Source organism: Cervus elaphus, chromosome 14, assembly GCF_910594005.1.
Source record: "Cervus elaphus chromosome 14, mCerEla1.1, whole genome shotgun sequence".
Taxonomy (NCBI): Eukaryota; Metazoa; Chordata; class Mammalia; order Artiodactyla; family Cervidae; genus Cervus; species Cervus elaphus.
The window spans coordinates 46,548,737-46,569,832 of record NC_057828.1 but is presented as its reverse complement, the minus strand read 5'-3'; the positions used below and the strand labels follow the sequence as shown (position 1 = coordinate 46,569,832).

The following is a 21,096-nucleotide window of genomic DNA, read 5'->3' as shown; positions in this document are numbered from 1 at the left end:
AGGAAATAGGCTGCAAGTGTCAGACATTTTTCTCTCTCTTAAAGGGCAGGAGGAAACAAACTAGCGATATTTTTTTCCTTCTCTATACAAATTTAAAAGGAGGTTTCTCTTAAAATACTGTGTTGCCATAATGACACCTGGTTCTACCTGAAGTTAATTATTCTCAAACCTTGAGTCAACCTATGCATTTTTCTCACAGAAATGTTTGTCTTAAGTTATGTTAATGTACTATGCATTTACCCCAGACTCTGTGTTCAAGTTGGTTCCACCTACTTGACAAACCATTACGTTATACTCAGACATTGTTTCCCTAATCTATGTAAACAAAACTATTTGTATGGTAATCTGCCCTTCTACAAGATTCAAGTCAATCGGTTTATGGCCCGGGATGACTCCTCTGGTGCCAAGATTATCCCAAAATACATCTTATGGATGAGGGGCCTGGTGCCATTCTGAGTTTTAAGACATTCCTTTCTTTCATTAACAAACTGCTAGTGACTATATGGAGAAGGCAGTGGCACCCCACTCCAGTACTCTTGCCTGGAAAATCCCATGGACAGATCATCCTGGTAGGCTGCAGTCCATGGGGTCGCTAAGAGTCGGACACGACTGAGCGACTTCACTTTCCCTTTTCACTTTCATGCATTGCAGAAGGAAATGGCAAATCACTCCAGCGTTCTTGCCTGGAGAATCCCAGGGACGGGGGAGCCTAGTGGGCTGCCGTCTATGGGGTCGCACAGAGTCGGACACGACTGAAGCGACTTAGCAGCAGCAGCAGCAGCAGCAGCAGCAGCAGCAGCAGTGACTATATAACATCCAGCTGAAGACTAGGAGGGGGGTACTCTTTCTGCTCCCTTCTGATGCCTATGTCAGAAGCTTTCTCTATCTCCTTTATACTTTAATAAAACTTTATTACACAAAAGCGCTGAGTGATCAAGCCTCATCTCTGGCCCTGGATTAAATTCTTCTCCTCCAGAGACCAAGAATCCCGGCGTCTTTTCATGGTTCAGCAACAACGTTTCAGGGGGAGTTTCCATGCAAGAATACTGGAGTATGTTGCCTTGCCCTCCTTCAGGGGACCTTCCCAACCGAGGGATTGAACCCATAAGTCTCATGTCTCCTGCATTGGAAGACAGGTTCTTTGCCACTAGCACCACCCAGGAAGCTCTCTATTTTGCTTATTCCCATATTAATAATGGAGAAGAGAATCTCCACAAGGGTTTTGGTCTGGATGTTTTTTTTTTTTAATATTTATTTATTTGTCTGATGGGTCTTAGTTGCAGCACATGGGAATCTTCATGTGTCATGTGAGATTTTTTGTTGTGCTACACAGACTCTCCAGTTGTGGCACGTAGATTCAGTAGTTACAGCATGTGGACTTAGCTGCTTCCTTGCATGTGGGATCTTAGTTACCTGATCAGAGATCAAATCTGTGTCCCCTGCATTGCAAGGTGGATTCTTGACCACTGCACTGCCAGGGAAGTCCTAGTCTGGATGTTTTTTGATGTGGGATACTGGTACCCAGTAAGGAAGAAGGATAGATACAATGGAGGAAAATGCCTGCGGGTAGACGAAACAGTAGGTGCTGAATTCTAGGAGGACAGATGAGACTGGAGGTTCCCTGTAAGACTGGGGAATTCATCCACCAAGAGGCTGGGGAAAGAACTCATGGGCCTCACTGAATGAGGGCTAGATGTGGTCGCATATTCTGCAAGTAGGTTATTTAGCTTGACAGGTTAGTAATGCTTCACTTACATGGGTATAACCAAAAGTCAGAAAGGATATAAACATTTCATGAGTAGTCAAAATGAATATTTCAGTGTTTGCATTCTTTGGTTTTACAACAGCCTCAGTGCTCTTGGTTCAGCTGTCTCCATTCTTCTTGTGCATATAATTCTAAGGAGTATAATTATCTGATCGCTGACCAACTAGATAAAAAGCAGCAAGAAGCCAGGAAGTGAGGGTACCAAGTGGACAATTGAGAAGCAACAGCTGACAGCCTATGTTACAGTTTGTCATTGTTGTTCAGTCGCTAAGTTGTGTCCATGTCATTGCAATCTCATTGATTGTAGCCTGCCAGGCTCCTCTGTCCATGGGGTTTTCCAGGCAAGAATACTGGAGTGAGTTGCCATTTCCTTCTCCAGGGGATCTTCCCAAACCAGGGATCGAACCCATGTCTCAAGCACTGGCAGGCAGATTCTTTTACTACTGAGCCACCAGTAGGGAAGCATTAACTATTAAAAAGTGAACATACACATTGGTACCTCCAGATGCTCCAGCCTCCCAGCCTTTCCCCAGCACTTCCAAACCTGTTTATAATCTATCAACTAAAGAGTTAACTTCTAGCAAAGCAGAGTCCTCCAGACCCTGCCTTAGCACCAAGTCTCATCTCTGTATCAATTGGTCTTCTGTTGTTGTTGCTTAATGGCTAAGTCGTGTCCAACTTTTTGCAACCTCATAGACTGCAGCAAGCCAAGCTTTCCTGCCCTTTACTGTCTCCCAGAGTTCGGTCAAATTCACGTTCATTGAGTCAGTGATGCTCTTTAACCATCTCATCCTCTACTGCCCTCTTCTCCTCTTGCCCTCAGTCTTTCCCAGTATAAAGGTCTTTTCCAATGAGTTGGCTCTTCGAATCAGGTGGCCAAAGTATTGGAGCTTCAGCTTCAGCTTCAGCATCAGTCCTTCCAATGAATAGTTCCTTTAGGATTGACTGGTTTGATCTCTTTGCAGTCCAAGGGACTCTCAAGAGTCTTCTCCAGCACCACAGTTTGAAGACATCAGTTCTTCAGTGTTCAGTCTTCTTTATGGTCCAACTCTCACGTCCATACATGACTACTGGAAAAGCCGTAGCTTTTACTATACTGCCTTCTGTATGTTACATGCCTTCTGTATGTTAATAATTTGACTATTTTACCCATGAACATGGGTGTACATTGCTTTAATAATTGAAAGATGAAATTCCTCTCTCAACATCTAAAACAAGAAATCCAAAAGTGTAACAGTTAGGGTTGTTTCATGTAGGGAGAGGACTCATATAATTATAGGCCCACTGGGCATAAATACATTATGATAAAGGATAATAATTGATATTTAAATTAGTGGGTCTTGGTCATTAAGAAAAGTTTAATTGCATTCAGCTTGACCTACTGCAGACAACAGGCAAGAGCATGGTACGCCTTAAAAGTTTTAATCCACACTTCTGAATAACCAACAAATCATAGAAGAAATCAAAAAAGAAATCAAAATATGTATAGAAATGAATGAAAATGAAAACACAACAACCCAAAACCTATGGGACACTGTAAAAGCAGTGCTAAGGGGAAAGTTCATAGCATTACAGGCTTACATCAAGAAACAAGAAAAAAGCCAAATAAATAACCTAACTCTACACCTAAAGCAATTAGAGAAGGAAGAAATGAAGAACCCCAGGGTTAGCAGAAGGAAAGAAATCTTAAAAATCAGGGCAGAAATAAATGCAAAAGAAACTAAAGAGACCATAGCAAAAATCAACAAAGCTAAAAGCTGGTTTTTTGAAAAAATAAACAAAATTGACAAACCATTAGCAAGACTCATTAAGAAGCAAAGAGAGAAGAACCAAATTAACAAAATTAGAAATGAAAATGGAGAGATCACAACAGACAACACTGAAATACAAAGGATCATAAGAGACTACTACCAGCAGCTCTATGCCAATAAAATGGACAACTTGGATGAAATGGACAAATTCTTAGAAAAGTATAACTTTCCAAAACTGAACCAGGAAGAAATAGAAGATCTTAACAGACCCATCACAGGCAAGGAAATCGAAAGTGTAATCAAAAATCTTCCAGCAAACAAAAGCCCAGGACCAGATGGCTTCACAGCTGAATTCTACCAAAAATTTAGAGAAGAGCTAACACCTACCTTACTCAAACTCTTCCAGAAAATTGCAGAAGAAGGTAAACTTCCAAACTCATTCTATGAGGCCACCATCACCCTAATTCCAAAACCAGACAAAGATGCCACAAAAAAAGAAAACTACAGGCCAATATCACTGATGAACATAGATGCAAAAATCCTTAACAAAATTCTAGCAAACAGAATCCAACAACATATTAAAAAAATCATACACCACGACCAAGTGGGCTTTATCCCAGGAATGCAAGGATTCTTCAATATCCGCAAATCAATCAACGTAATACACCACATTAACAAATTGAAAGATAAAAACCATATGATTATCTCAATAGATGCAGAGAAAGCCTTTGACAAAATTCAACACTCATTTATGATTAAAACTCTCCAAAAAGCAGGAATAGAAGGAACATACCTCAACATTATAAAAGCCATATATGACAAACCCACAGCAAGCATCACCCTCAATGGTGAAAAATTGAAAGCATTCCCCCTGAAATCAGGAACAAGACAAGGGTGCCCACTGTCACCACTACTGTTCAACATAGTGTTGGAAGTTTTGGCCACAGCAATCAGAGCAGAAAAAGAAGTAAAAGGAATCCAGATAGGAAAAGAAGAAGTGAAACTCTCACTGTTTGCAGATGACATGATCCTCTACATAGAAAACCCTAAAGACTCTACCAGAAAATTACTAGAACTAATCAATGAATATAGTAAAGTTGCAGGATATAAAATTAACACACAGAAATCCCTTGCATTCCTATATACTAACAATGAAAAAACAGAAAGAGAAATTAAGGAAACAATACCATTCACCATTGCAACAAAAAGAATAAAATACTTAGGAGTATATCTACCTAAAGAAACAAAAGACCTATACATAGAAAACTATAAAACACTGATGAAAGAAATCAAAGAGGACACAAACAGATGGAGAAACATACCGTGTTCATGGATTGGAAGAATCAATATTGTCAAAATGGCTATTCTACCCAAAGCAATCTATAGATTCAATGCAATCCCTATCAAGCTACCAACGGTATTTTTCACAGAACTAGACCAAAGAATTTCACAATTTGTATGGAAATACAAAAAACCTCGAATAGCCAAAGTAATCTTGAGAAAGAAGAATGGAACTGGAGGAATCAACCTGCCTGACTTCAGACTCTACTACAAAGCCACAGTCATCAAGACAGTATGGTACTGGCACAAAGACAGAAATATAGATCAATGGAACAGAATAGAAAGCCCAGAGATAAATCCACGAACCTATGGACACCTTATCTTTGACAAAGGAGGCAAGGATATACAATGGAAAAAAGACAACCTCTTTAACAAGTGGTGCTGGGAAAACTGGTCAACCACTTGTAAAAGAATGAAACTAGAACACTTTCTAACACCATACACAAAAATAAACTCAAAATGGATTAAAGATCTAAATGTAAGACCAGAAACTATAAAACTCCTAGAGGAGAACATAGGCAAAACACTCTCTGACATAAATCACAGCAGGATCCTCTATGACCCACCTCCCAGAATATTGGAAATAAAAGCAAAACTAAACAAATGGGATCTAATGAAACTTAAAAGCTTTTGCACTACAAAGGAAACTATAAGTAAGGTGAAAAGACAGCCGTCAGATTGGGAGAAAATAATAGCAAATGAAGAAACAGACAAAGGATTAATCTCAAAAATATACAAGCAACTCCTGAAGCTCAATTCCAGAAAAATAAATGACCCAATCAAAAAATGGGCCAAAGAACTAAACAGACATTTCTCCAAAGAAGACATACAGATGGCTAACAAACACATGAAAAGGTGCTCAACATCACTCATTATTAGAGAAATGCAAATCAAAACCACAATGAGGTACCATTACACGCCAGTCAGGATGGCTGCTATCCAAAAGACTACAAGCAATAAATGCTGGAGAGGGTGTGGAGAAAAGGGAACCCTCTTACACTGTTGGTGGGAATGCAAACTAGTACAGTCACTATGGAGAACAGTGTGGAGATTCCTTAAAAAACTGGAAATAGAACTGCCATATGACCCAGCAATCCCACTTTTGGGCATACACACTAAGGAAACCAGATCTGAAAGAGACACGTGCACCCCAATGTTCATTGCAGCACTGTTTATAATAGCCAGGACATGGAAGCAACCTAGATGCCCATCAGCAGATGAATGGATAAGGAAGCTGTGGTACATATACACCATGGAATATTACTCAGCTGTCAAAAAGAATTCATTTGAATCAGTCCTAATGAGATGGATGAAACTGGAGCCCATTATACAGAGTGAAGTAAGCCAGAAAGATAAAGAACATTACAGCATACTAACACATATATATGGAATTTAGAAAGATGGTAATGATAACCCTATATGCAAAACAGAAAAAGAGACACAGAAATACAGAACAGACTTTTGAACTCTGTGGGAGAATGTGAGGGTGGGATGTTTCAAAAGAACAGCATGTATACTATCTATGGTGAAACAGATCACCAGCCCAGGTGGGATGCATGAGACAAGTGCTCGGGCCTGGTGCACTGGGAAGACCCAGAGGAGTCGGGTGAAGAGGGAGGTGGGAGGGGGGATCGGGATGGGGAATAAGTGTAAATCTATGGCTGATTCATATCAATGTATGACAAAACCCACTGAAATGTTGTGAAGTAATTAGCCTCCAACTAATAAAAAAATTAAAAAAAAAAAAAAAAAAGTTTTAATCCAAAGTGGACTAAGCGTCTTAGAGGTGCTTATATAGAATTGAACCTTTACTTATTTAGACAACTAACTTGTTGAGAATGATTCAGTCTTCAGGATTCCAGAGCTGGAACTCCTAAATGAAACAGAACAATGGCCTGTCTGTATTACTTACAGCCAAAATGTATGTGTTCTTGTGTAGCCAAATTCATCTTTCCATGCCAGTCCTATGCAAACCTGAGCTTTGGCTCTCCTGAGCTGACAGTACTTCCCTGTTTATGTGGGCTGATAGTATTTCCCCGTACACCCGGGCTTATCATCCCTCCCTGCTCACCTGGGCCGACCATACCTCCTTGTTCACCTGTGTTGATCACTTTTTTCTGCTCACCCGGGCTGATCACCCATCCCTGCTCATCTGGACTGATCAGCCCTCTTTGCCCCCTGAACTGATCACCTCTCTCTGCCCCCTGGACTGATCACCCATCCCTGCTCACCTGGACTGATCACCTCTCCCTGCTCACCTGGACTGATCACCCATCCCTGCTCATCTGGACTGATCACCCCTCTTTGCCCCCTGAACTGATCACCCCTCTCTGCCCTCTGGACTGATCACCCCTGCCTGCCCTCCTGGACTGATCACCCCTCTCTGCTCCCCTGGCCTGATCACCCCTCCCTGCCTCCCTGGACTGGTGGTACTTCCCTGTTTATCTGGGCTGACCTCACCTCACTGCCCTCCCTTTTTCTTTGCCTCAGTGGGTCTCCTTCACGCAGCTGTGGTGGCACCAAGGAGAAACAAGTCTCCTTTGTCATTTCTGACATTATGTTGTGATTAAAAATGGCATACTTGTCAACTCATCTCAGACAACCACCCAAATCACAGTATCCAGAAAAACAGGAGTTGCGAATAAGACACATCTTTGATGAGGTGGAGATGTGGTTGGATGAAAGCAGAAAAGGCAAGTTCAGAGTCTAATGTGGCACACTATAAAAATCGAAACAATGTGCTTTTCAAATACAGGGCGGAAACATGTTCAAGGTTAATGGAAAATTTTAGGGTCAAAGAAGACAGTGAGCTAGAAAGTAGGCAACAAAAGTGACCTTGACCGATTCTATGTGGATTAGGTCACTGGAGTCTGGGAGGCAACCCAGACCCCATCCCTCTCTAGTAAGGTGCCCTCATTAGCAGATGGGACTTGACTAGTCTGATTACTTTATTAACTTAATCATTCACCCTAACCACTTATTCGCAGTGTTAGCCAGTTGTACAGGCTAGTAGCTGGCCAAAGAGACAGAGAAACCCGGGCAAAGCTGCAGGTCTGATGGATGGATGCATGTTCTGCAGTAGGGTTCCAGGCAAGGGATGTTAACATTACAGATGCCCCAAAGCAACTGTGCACTTACTTCAAAGATTTTGCGGGGCAATAAAAGCACCAGGGCTCTCTCAGGCATCCCAAAGCGCTAGCCTCAGGACCACACTTCTCACAAATGAGAGATGGAGCGTGGGAGCCATTGGAAGCGGCCAACACTCAGGCCAGACCATGTGGCTCCAGGAACCCTCCTTTCTCTGTAGGTCTCTTCCCGTCTCCTCTCATTCTCCTTTCTGCCTCCCTCTCTCTGCAGTTTCCCCTGTCTTACACTCTGACTTACTTGAGTTCCTTCTCACCTCAGCAAAGCTCCTTGGCTTCTCCACATTAGGATCTTCTGGCTCCCTCCACGGTTCTCTAATTCTTTCTGTGATTCTTAAGAAAAGAGTTGAGATGGCTCAGTTTTTGTTTTCCTGCCAGTTGGGTATCAGGGCTCCCTGGCATGTCTAAAAGTCCTAAAGGTAGATGCCCGTCTCAGTATCCTCAGCAGAACTGGGTCTTACAAGGTGGCCCTTTTAGCCAGACCTGGGCCCAGCAGGCTGGGATCTAACTTCCTTAGCAAAGACTGGGCAGTGGGTTTCCTATTTCTGAAAACCTGGAAAGCTGTTTCAGTTGGAGATCGAGTTCTGCATTTTCACCTCTGTTCCCTCCCCAACAGGCTAGGTGACAATGATGTCACTTCCTTTCTCCATAAAATAACAACCCTGTTTGCCACATACCACGTGCTACTCTGAGTATTACATACAGATTTGTTGTTGTATCCTCAGGAGGAGGTTGCTGTTGTTGAGTTGCTCAGTCATGTATAACTCTTTGCGACTCCATGGAATGCAGCATGCCAGGCTTCCCTGTCTTTCACTATCTCCCAGAGTTTGCTCAAACTCATGGCCATCAAGTCGGTAATGCCATCCAACCATCTCATCCTCTGTTGCTCCCTTTTCCTCCTGCTCTCAATCTTTCCCAGCATCAGGATCTTTTCCAATGAGTCGGCTCTCCACATCAGGTAGCCAAAGTATTGGAGCTTCAACTTCAGCATCAGTCCTTTCAATGAATATTCAGGGTTAATTTCCTTTAGGATTGACTGGTTTGATCTCCTTGCATGAGGAAGTACTATCCTTAAGTCCTATTAAACTGAAGGAATGGAGGCAAAGAAACAGTTGAGTAACTTGCTGAAGTTCACACAGCTAGTAAGTGGCAGAGCAGAGTTCTGAACTCTGTTGGTCTGGCCACAGAATCCTTTCTCTCCACCAGAGTTAAATCATGCTACTGTACTGCCATTGCAGCATCCCTCAGATTCCAGGGAAAAGTAGGCCATGAGATTAAAGAAGCTGCAGAGGGCATTAGCTCTGTTCTGCAGAACAGGACTGTCCTTTGTTTCAGGCCAAGAACATTGCTGCCCTTTTCCTGTGTCCTCTCTGAAGGGCATGGGAAGTATGAGCCTGTCAGCAAGTATAACCTCTAAAATTTCTCTCTCAGCTAATTTCAAGGACTGTTTACCCAAGTGGACACAGGAGGATTAGGCAATTCATTGATCCGGTGTGTTGGATGGGTTTGGGTGTGACCAAGCGCACTGTGGCTGTCAGAGCAAATCCATTCCATAGAGCAACTCAGACACCCACAGCAGCTGGGCTAACTCAGGACACGTGTTGGGATGTGGCTCATGAGCTGGGACTCAGCATCCACCAGTGATTCAAGAGTTAGGATGAGGAACTTCCCTGGTGGTCCAGTGGTTAAAACTTTGCCTTCCAACACAGGGGGTGCAGGTTTGATCCCTGGTCTGGGAGCTAAGATCCCATATGCCTTGTGACCGGAAAACCAAAACATCAAAAAACGGAAGCAATGTTGTAACAAATTCAATGAAGAATTTAAACATGGCCCACATTTAAAAAAAAAAGGCTTAAGAAAAAAAAGAGGATTAGAACAGGACAGCCTGCAGTTGGATCCTTCATTTTATGCTCAAACATGGGGCTTCCCCAGTGGTTCAGCAGATAAAGAATCCACCTGTAATGCAGGAGACAGAAGAGACGTGGGTTTGATCCCTGGGTCAGAAAGATCCCCTGGAGGAGAAAGTGGCAATCCACTCCAGTATTCTTACCAGGAGAATCCCATGGACAGAGGGGCCTGGTGGGCTACTGTCCATGGAGTCTCGAAAGAGTCGACACGACTGAGCAACTGAGCACGCATGGGGCCCAGGCCATCTCTCCAGCTGTCCGGCTGAGGGCAGCCCTAAGTCTGCGTGAGTGGCAGGTGTCTACTGCTGAGGCAGGCAGGAAATACCACGCAGCATCCGGCTGGGGCTTTAGGCACTGGTGATGCTCCTCACCGGTTCCCTTCCTGGGCCCCGCTTGCCAGGAGCGAGGTCACAGAAAATGCCATTGTTTTGAAAAAACCTCCCCACTCTGCAGCCCTCTGCCTGGGGCCATCTGCTTGGCCCGAGGTAGTCGCTTGCCCACAAAGGCTGCGCTGTGTGACCCTCTGAGTGAGTTTTCATAAATCAGACAGCAGACAACCGAACCCTCAGGCCACGTGGACTCGGTGCTTGTGCCAGAGGTGATGGGGCAGGTGCGCATCACCTGGCCGGGGAAGCGGGTGTGAGGGGCGTGCTGTTTTTCAGTGGGCGCAGCAAAGGGTGGATCAGCCGGCCAGACCCGGTAAATTGTTATTTACAGTTTCTGAGCTTTTAAAAGAGGAGCCTCCGCAGCATCGGCCCTGACTCCAGACCTGCCGCAACATGACGCCCCTGGTCACCCTGCTATCCCTGCTCGTGCTGGGAGCCCAGGCCCAGCACGGGGCCGAGTGGACCTACTCAGGTAAGGCCCAGGGGTGGCACCCACTTCTCAAGGGTGAAGCCTGGTCAGTCAGGGGTGACCACGTGTGATGACTGTGTGTGGTGCTGTTGGGGGCTCCACATCTCAGGCTGGGGGAGACCTCAGTTACAGAGAGTAGGGCAGAGCTCTCCCCATGTCTGGATCCCTGAATCAACCACAGGGTTTCTGCTTTCCCACTCCTGCTGCTGGCTTGACAACTCGCTCAGTGCTTCTGACAGCAAAGCCATTTGCACTCTGTCTGTGTAGATAAAAAATAAAGCGGTTGACATTTTGGGGGTGGGGGGGGACAAAAAAAATAAAATAAAGCAGTTATACGGAGTGAAGTAAGTCAGAAACAGAAAGACAAATACTGTATATTAACGCATATGTATGGAATCTGGAAAAATGGTACCGATGAACCTATTTGTAGGACAGCAAGGGGGGATCCCCTGGTGGTTCAGACGGTAAAGAATCTGCCTGCAATGCAGGAGACCCGGGTTTAGTCCCTGGGTTGGGAAGATCCCCAGGAGAAAGAAATGGCTGCCCACTCCAGTATTCTTGCCTGGAGGATTCCATGGACAGAGGAGCCTGGCTGGCTACAGTCCATGGGGTCACAAAGAGTCGGACATGACTGAGCAGCTATCACTTCCACTTCAGGAGAGATGGAGGCATAGAGAACAGATTTGTGGACACAGGAAGGGGAAGAAGAGGGTGGGGTGAATTGAGAGAATAGCATAGAAACAAACACATTACCATAGGTAAAATCCATTGCCAGTGGGAATTTCTGTGAGACTCAGGGAGCTCAGTCCAGTGCTCTGTGACAACCTAGAGGGGTGGGATAGCATGAGTGATGGGAGGGCGGTGTAGGAAGGAGGTAACATATGAATGCATGTGTACTAAGTCGCTTCAATCATGTCTGATTCATGGACTGTAGCCCACCAGGCTCCTCTGTTCATGGGATTCTCCAGGCAGGAATATTGGAGTGGACAGCCAGGCCCTCCTTCAGGGGATCTTCCCAACCCAGGAGTCAAACCTCTGTCTTTTATGTCTCCTGCATTAGTAGGCAGGTTCTTTACTACTAGCGTCACCTGAGAAGCCCAGACATATGTATATCTATGGCTGATTCATGTTGATGTATGGCAGAAACCAACACAGTATTGTAAAGCAATTATCCTCCAATAGGAAAAAAAAGTGGTTGAAGGGAGCTCCCTGCAGTCCCACTGAGAATGTGTGGGATTTGCAAGAACTTTCTTATTGGAAATTCCATGATACACAGTTTATCTAGAACATCTCAATGTGCTGAGAACCCAGTGACCACTACACGGCCTCCAGGCTGGCCTCTCTCCATTGCCTAGCCCTGCTGAGGCCCCAGACTCACACCTTGAACCCCACTTACAGGACATGAAGTGGAAAAAAAAAACTCTGATATTTACCACAGGTCCTGGCCCACATGTGAGCCAAAGAGAGGAAGACTGTGGGGTTCAGATAAGAAACACCTCTTCTGTGTGGCAGGAGCAAAAGCACCTGCCTGGTCCTCCTCCTGCATGTCCTGGAGGGAGGCATGGGGCCCAAGAGGATGCCCAGGGCTGCTGGAGTCAGGAGCAAGCCGGTTTTGAACCTGCTCTCTGCACAGTCCACCCTGGCCTCAGATACTGGGGGGAGTGTCCACCGAGGGTGGATGTGTGTCCTATTAAGTCAAGGGCAGCAGAGTTAGGGACATCGCTGGAAGGTTCAAGAAGTCTGGCAGCACAGGTCAGGACAGCCAACTGACCAGTCATTCTGTCTGACCCAGAGGATCCCTCCCTGGCTCAGCGCCATGAGACCCCAGGGTTTCTGCTTGGGCAGGCCCATAGATGCTGAGGGTGGCTGTAGGGTAAAGACAAGCGAGGATTCCCACAGTGCAGACTGTCCCTCTCAGCTCAGCATAGCCTGAGACTGTGGCCTTCTGGAAGCACCAGGAGTCCAGGAAAGCTACCTCAAATACCTCTTGGAAACACTTGAGAAACCCCCATGCTGGCAAAAAGCCTTTTGGCCCGTGAAGGGGCTGTGCTCAAGACATCTGGCCTTGGGACTTCCCTGGGGTCCAGTGGTTAAGATTCTGCACTTCTAATGCAGAGAGCCTGGGTTCGATCCCTGGTCCCAGACCTTAGATCCTGCATGCCATGCAGTGGAACAAAAAACAATTCTGACTTTGATGCTTACATCTGCCTCTAGGAAAGACTTGCCTACAATTTGGTGTGTATTATTGAATAATGAGGAGAGGAGGAGAAATAAAGAATTGACTTTTTATTGAACCAGGAAACTGTAAAAGGCCCAGATATGATCATCTTTCTCAAAATAACCTGTGGATGACACAGCTGCCCACTGAGGGGGAAAGAGAGCTGGAGTCCCTGTTGCAAATGGGTGAGACCAGACTCCACAACTGTTTGAAGGCTGAATCACCCATTACAAAGACTTGCTTTTTTGTTGTGGTTTTTTGTTTAATTTTTTGGCTGTGCCACACAGCATGTGGGATCTCAATTCCCAGTCCAGGTATCTAACTGTGGAAGTGCACAGTCTTAACCACTAGACTGTCAGGGAATTCCTATGATGACTTGCTTTTATCACTCTTTTCTGTGATTAGTAACTACCTTTAAAAAGATAAATTTCCTTTCTTTGACATTTTTTCAACTAATTATTCTAGGTCATCCTTGAACCTGATGCTTCCCTTCTTGCCTTAAATCCACAGTGTAGGCACCCAGGTGGTCTTTACAATACTGGGAACCAGTGAAGCGGGGATGGGAAAGAAAAGAGGTGGGAAGGTTCTGCCGTAGGGTGTGGATGGGGCTTTCATAGTGTTGAGGGCTGGGAAAGGGAACTGCACTCAGAAGAAGTGAGGAAAGGCCCTTAAAAGTAACACAGGAAGGCCAAGGCCAAGGCCAAGGCCAAGGAGCCCTCAGGACCATTTATCAGCTGCGTGCTGTGCCAAGTACCTTTAGTCATGTCCGACTCTTTGTGACCCCCCCTGCAGCCCACAGGCTCCTCTGTCCATGGGATTCTCCAGGCAAGAATACTGGAGTGGGCTGCCATGCCCTCCTTCAGGGGATCTTCCCAACCCAGGGATCGAACCTGTGTCTCTTATATCTCCTGCATTGGCGGGCGAGTTCTTTACCACTAGCACCGTAGTTACATCCCATATTCATCAGCTGACAGTCACTCGAAGGAAAAACCAAAGCTGGTCTTACAGATAGCCATTGCTTTCAAAATACTAAGTCATGTTCTCAGGGCCAGTGGTTGCAACAGAAAAATTAGGAACCAGCCCCGAAGCCCCCCAGGGTCTGTGAAGCTGATTTACATGCCCTTCCTGCCTCCTTGGGCTTCCCAGATGGCTCAGTGGTAAAGAATCCATCTGCCATTGCAGGAGATGCGGGTTTGATCCCTGGGTCAGGAAGATCCCCTGGAGAAGGAAATGGCAACCCACTCCAGTAATCTTGCCCGGGCAATCCCAGGGATAGAGGAGCCTGGCAGGCTACAGTCCATGGGGTCACAAAAAATTGGACAACTGAACAACTAAACAACAACAACCCACCTCCTGGAGGCCCTGCCCTGCTTTCTAGAAGGCAGACCTCCAGCCTTGGTCTCAGCCTCTGCCGGCCTCCCTGGCCAGGCCCTGCTGTGAGCTACCAGCTCTGGCCTCTATACTGAGTGAGGTGCCCATAGAGAGGGCCCGGCTGGGCAGCATCTCTCACTGTGATCCCCTTGGCTCTCTCCCATGTCAGAGGGGGCGCTGGACGAAGCACACTGGTCTCTGGAGTACCCGGACTGTGGGGGGACGAGACAGTCGCCCATTGACCTGCAGGTGAAGAAAGTTCAGTACAACCCTTCCCTGAGGGCTCTGAACCTCACAGGCTACGGACTCCAGCACGAGGAGTTCCCTATGACCAACAACGGCCACACGGGTAAGGATGGGCGACAGACCAGCTTCTGTCCCTTGGGGGGTAGCTGGGGAAGCGGGCGATGGGGGAGGCTGGCAGGGCTGCCCAGAGTTAGACATGCCGAGATGCAGAGTGTGGCCTGGGGGCTGCAGGTGTTGAGTCCTGGCACTTCGTCCCAGATAGCACAGCATCTGTCTGTAGACTCGGTTCCCCACTCACTTCTTCATTCTGCACTGACCTCTCTCCAAGCCCACTCTGACCCAACCAGAGGGAAATTCAGCGGACAGAGAGGTGATGCAATGAAGCTGCATGACCCACTGTGTGTTCTGTTGATCTGTGCCCTGGTCTGATTGGCCACATTTTCTATGTATGAAGGTCAGATAAGAAAGGCTGGGTGTTGGTGCCCCTCTATGGTAGAAGTCTAGACTGGACACTTATAAAATCCGGCTATAGCTTGGCACACATCTTTCTCATTTTCACCAAGTGGGCTCGTCTCCTCTAAGCCTCAAGACAAGCCCAGAGGGAGGTATTTTTTAGGCTGAAACCAGGGACTTTGAGAATCCAAGGGACTTCCAGTCATACAGTCTCTAATGGTCAAGCTGGACCCAGGTCCTAGATGTCTGATTCCTCCACCGTGTCCTCCTTGGAAACATCCCTTTCTACTCCCATTACTGTCTATTTGCATAGGCTTATGGGGGTAGGGTCATAGGACTCAGATTTCCTCTTTGCTCTATTGAGAAAATAAAACCCATTGCTCTTCATGAGGCTGGCAAAGGTAGCAGCCCTCAGATACCTATGATTTGGATCACTGACCTCCACAAATAATTCATGAAAGCATCATTTTACCACAAATGTCAAGATCCTGCTTCCAACATCACTCTCTGAAGCATCTGGGAGGTTGGCAGAAGAGTGGGACCTTTTCAGATTGGCTTCTTTCACCTGTGCTGTGCTGTGCTTTGTCATTCAGTCGTGTCTGACTCTTTAAGACTCCATGGACTGCAGCCCGCCAGGCTCCTCTGTCCATGGGAGTGGGTTGTTGGAGTGGGTTGCCATGCCCTCCTCCAGGGTATCTTCCCACCCAGGGATCTAATTGGGGTCTCCTGCACTGCAGGCAGATTCTTTGACAGCTGAGTTACCAGGAAAGCCCTTCTTTCACCTAGTCATATGCATTGAAGGTTTCTCTATGTCTTTTCACAACTTGATAGCTCCTTTCTTTTTTAGCATTGGATAATATTTCATTGTCTGGATGCACCAAAGTTCATTTATCCATTCACCAACTTAAGGACATCTTGGCTGCTTCCAAGATTTAGCAATAACAATAAAGCTGCTATAAACATCAATGAACACCAATGTGTAGATGTTTGTGTGGACATAAGTTTTCCACTCATTTGGGAAAACAGCAAGGAGCGTGATTGCTGGATTGTATGGTAAGAGTATGTTTAGTTTTCTAAGGAACTGCTCATCTCTCTTCCAAAGTGGCTGCACCATGTTGCATTCCCACCAGCAACGCATGAGGGTTCCTCTTGCTCCACATCCTTGCCAGCATTTGGTGGTGTCAGTGTTCTGGATTTTGGTTATTTTCATAGGTGTGTAGTGGCATCTCATGGTTGGTTTAATTTGTATTTCCTTGATGAACTGTGCTATGGAACATCTTTTCATATGTTTATTTGCCATCTGTGTATCTTCTTTGGGGAGGTATCTGTTATGGTCTCTGGGTTATGTCTTATTGTTGAATTTTAAGCTTCATTGTGTATTTTGGATGGCAGTTCTTTATCAGATGTGTCTTGTACAAATATTTCTTCCCAGTCTATGGCTTGTTGTCTAATTCTCTTGATGCTCTCTTTTGCAGAAGTTTTAAATTGTAATTGAGCCCAGCTTATCAATTCTTTCTTCATGAATTGCGTCTTTGGTGTTGTATCTAAAAAGGTACCAAACCCAAAGTTATCTAGATTTTCTCCTATGTTATCTTCTAAGAATTTTATAGTTTTGTACCTTACATTTAGGTCTGTGATCTATTTTGCATTAATTTTGGTGAAGGGTATAAGGTCTTTATCTAGATTCTTTTTATTTCTTTTTTTTTGTGTGTGGATGACCAGTTGTTCCAGCACCATTTGTTGAAGAGACTCTCTTTGCTCCATTGTATCACCTTTGCCATAGGCTTCCCTGGTGGCTCAGTGGTAAAGAATCCACCTGTCAATGCAGGAGATGAAGGTTCGATTCCTGGGTCGGGAAGATCCCCTGGAGAAGGAAATGAAAATCCATTCCAGTATTCTTGCTTGGGAAATTTCATGGACAGAGGAGCTGGGCAGGCTATACAGTTCATGGGGGTCACAAAGAATTGGACACGACTCAGCAAGAAAAGAACAATAACAACATCACTTTTGCTACTTGGTTAAAGATCAGTTGAATATATTTATAGGGGTCTATTTCTGGACTTTCTTTTCAGTTCACTGATCTATTTGTGTATTCTTCCACCAAGACCACACTGCATTGATTATTGTAGCTTTTTTTTTCTTCCTGGCCTTGTGGAGAGGCATGTGGGATCTTAGTTCATGACCAGGGATTGAACCCATGCCCCCTGCAGTGGAAGTGCAGAGTCCTAACCACTGAACTGCCAGGGAAGTCCCTACTGTAGCTTTTTAGTAAGCCTTTTTAAAAAAAAAAAAAAAATTATTTATTTATTTGGCTGCACTGAATCTTAGTTACTGCATGTGGGATCTAGTTCCCTGACTAGGGATCAAACCCGGGCTCCTGGATGGGGCGTATAGCATCTTAGCCACTGGACCACCATATGTCCCAACTGTAGCTCTACAATAAGTCTTAAAGTTTGGTATCATTGGTGCTCCAACTTTATTTCCCTTCTTCAACACTGCGTCAGCTATCCTGACTTCTCCATGCGAATATTTGGCTTCTCCATGTGAATGTCAGAATTAGTTTGTTGACATCCATAAGACAACCTGTTGGGATTTTTGTCTGTTTGTTTGTTTTTTCCTGTTGGTGTTTTGATTGGGACCACACTGAGTCTCTGGGTCATGTTGAGAAGAACTGACATCTGGACAATAGTGAGTCTTCCTATCCAGGAATATGGACTACCTCTCCATTTTTTTATTCTGTGACTCCTTTCATCAAAATTTTTCAGTTATCCTCATATAGATCTTGTATATAATTCATTAGATTTATACCTAATTATTTAATTGGGAGGGGAGTGCTAATGTAAATGATATTGTGGGGTTTTTGTGGCTTAAAACACAGAATCTTATTTTCTCACTGTTCTGGAGGGTAGAAGTCCAAGATCAAGTGTCTCAAGGTTAGTTTCTATTTCGAGGCCTTTCTCATTGATTTGTAGATGGTCAATGGGATTGTGTTTTTAATTTAAAATTCTGCTTTATATGTCTATTTTATATTTACATCCTTCCATTTTTATTATTAGATTAGAATACAGATATAAAATTACATTTTATCGAAAACACGCTTGGGTGTTGAGATAAAGTGCTGCAAAAGTTCCTAAAACTTATTTTCTTCTTTTAAAAAGAGTATTTATTTATTTATTTGACTGCACTAGGTCTTAGTTGCAGCATGCAAGATCTTCAGTTGCGGCTTGTGGGATCTAGTTCCAGACCAGGGATAGAACCCAGGGCCCCCTGCGTTGGGAGCATAGACCACCAGAGAAGTCCTTCTAACACTTGTTTTCAGTGTCTCTATTTTGTTGTAGATGTGATCACAGAAAATGCTCAGATCATGTGGTTTTTCTGTGCTGATAAGAATCTGGTTAAATCAGTTCCAAACAAAGAGGAGTCAGTTCTGGAAGTTAAATCAATTGTCAGAACCCAGAAGTTTCAGCAAATCGATTTTGGGGAGGATGGGTAGTTGGCCTCACCTTTTCAAAAGCAGAGTGATAAGCCCAGTACTGCTGCCATTTTTCAATCTGTCCTGTGCGATCCTGTTGATACAGCTTGAGAACTGAGACATTCTGTCTGCAGGGGATTGTGTTTCTGGGGAAACACTTATTGGGATCTCTGTTACGGCTCGTGTGGTACTAACTCTCCTCAGCTCTGCAGTCTCTGGACACAGAAGACTGAACATCTTCTTTGAAAAACTCTTCCATTTTTCCCATGGGAGCACTGACTTAGAAGCTGGCCACATTTTAAGCACTGAACACAAAACACCTGTTCTGCCAAAGGGCGTGTAAAACCTCAGAGGCCTGATTCCTGCCTCCTGGCATATTATGAAGCTGTCATCACAGCTTCCTGCTGCTTCTGGAAGGGAAGAAGGGGGGTATTTGACAGATATCAAATTCCTGATTTATTTTTGGCTACACTTTGTGATGTGTGGGATCTAATTCCTTGACGAGGGATCCAACCCATGCCTCCTGCATGGGAAGTACAGAGTCTTAACCACTGGACCACCAGGGAAATCCTCAAAGACCTAATATTTGCTCTTTAAGAAAATGTACTTGTTTATAACTATCATTGATGACTTTAAATAGAAAAACCTTATCATCGATGACTAAATAGAAAAACCTTGTTAACAAGACAGATGCCGACTGTCCCTTTCCAAGTCTTAAATTATACTCTTATAGATATTTTTCTTGGTCACTTTTGGGATCACTCTCCATGTCTCCCTTTTGCCTGACTCATTCCAAAATATAAAGATTTCTCTCAGGCCTGAGCCAGTGGAATAAACAAGACAGCTGCCTGACCAGAGTGACTTCCCCGCAGAAAGTCTGTAGGGCCCAAGGCACGAGTTAGCTAGAAGACTGAACCATTTTCTGTCGGCAAGAACCTAACATTTGAAACTATTGATGATTACATCAAATTCAGTCCCATGCTGAGCGTCCGCGTGTTCCCTGACATGCCGCAGAATTTGATCTCTTGTCTTCTGAAGACAAGTTGAGGCCTGCAGTGATAATGTCCTGTCCAGGCCTGGTTCTGCCTGGACCTACAAACTGAGTGACTGCAAATCTTTCTACCTCCCTGGGTTGGCTTTTTGGTCCATAAAATAAAAGGACTTCTCTAGCGATCCAGTAGTTAAGAATCTGCCTGCAAATGCAGGGGACACAGGTTTGATCCCTGGTCTGGGAAAGTTCACAAGCCACGGGAAAGCTAAGCCCAAGCGCCACAACTACTGAGCCTGTGCGCTAGAGCCCAGAAGCTACAGCTACTGAAGCCCGCGCGCCCTAGAGCCTGTGCTCCACAAGAAGAGAAGCCCCCACGATGAGAAGCCAGCACACCACAACTAGAGAAAGCCTGAGCAGCAATGAAGACCCAGAGCAGTCCAACAAAAAAAGTGTTGAAACCCTCAGGGATGCAGTGGAATGGGTTGTTAGTTGGGCTGGTTCTAGAAGTTAACATGGGTTGAAGATTTTAACCACATCGTGGAGAAGAGAATGACCTCAACTCGGCCTTCCAGGGTACTCACGTCTGGTAGTAAAAGTAATCAAAACAGTCCCAAGAGGCCCCACTTCCTGTTCCCTAGCCTATGGGCAAATTCCAAAATTGGCCACAGGTGGAGAGTGGAATTCTGACTTCCACACTCACTAGCCCTATTTTTTCAGGGATAATCAGTTGGACCTGCCGCTTGGTGTCCTGCGCCTGACCTACTGGTCCTGAGTGGGAAGGTGTGTGCCCAGGGACAAGTGCCTGTCCAGCCCAGCTCAGGGCCTGGTCCCCAACCGGCCCTGTGTGCCAGTTGCCTCCTCCCCAGGGGTCACCCTGCCCATGGCAGTCTAGGCCTGTCTATAGCACCAGCTTGCCCCAGGAGTGGGCAGGTGAGGAGGGATGCTGACTTCCCCTCCTCACCCATCCGCACACTCCCCGCCCCTCGTCTTCTCTTCTAGTGCAGATCAGCCTGCCGTCCACCATGCGCATGACAACCTCCGACGGCACACAGTACTTAGCCAAGCAGATGCACTTCCACTGGGGCGGAGCCTCCTCGGAGATTAGCGGCTCTGAGCACACCGTGGATGGGATGCGATACGTAATTGAGGTACCTTCAGATTCCTCTTTCTTTCAAACCCCGTAGTCATGTTTGTGTTACTTTATTTTTTAAAAAATATTTATTTATTTATTGGCCATCCTGGGTCTTTGCCGCTGCGAGGGCTTTTCTCTAGTCTGCCACCCCATGGACTGCAGCCCGCCGGTCTCCTCTGTCCATGCGATTTCCCAGGCAAGAGTACTGGAGTGGGTTGCCATTTCCTCCTCCAAGAGATCTTCCCAACCCAGGGATTGAACCCAGGTCTCCTGTGTTGGCAGGTGGATTCTTTACCACTGAGCCGCCTGGGAAGCCCTGTTTTAAGAAATACTTATTTATTTCATTTTTGGCTGTCCTGGGTCTTCATCGCTGCCAGGGCTTTTCTCTAGTTGCAGTGCTTGGGCTTCTCGTTGCGGTGGCTTCTCTGTGGAGCCCGACCGTAGGGCACTC

General features: G+C 45.4%; 1 protein-coding gene across 1 annotated transcript in view; it reads left to right on the top strand.

Moving 5' to 3' along the window:
• The window catches only part of CA6 (carbonic anhydrase 6), a 34,903-nt gene that overhangs the window by 367 nt on the left and 13,440 nt on the right, over positions 1-21,096 (top strand). Inside the window, exons 2-4 of the mRNA XM_043923674.1 lie at positions 10,625-10,765; positions 14,521-14,700; positions 20,513-20,661. Coding sequence (XP_043779609.1) covers positions 10,687-10,765; positions 14,521-14,700; positions 20,513-20,661 — 408 coding nt within the window. The 5' untranslated portion in view covers positions 10,625-10,686. The remainder of the gene's footprint in view (positions 1-10,624; positions 10,766-14,520; positions 14,701-20,512; positions 20,662-21,096) is intronic.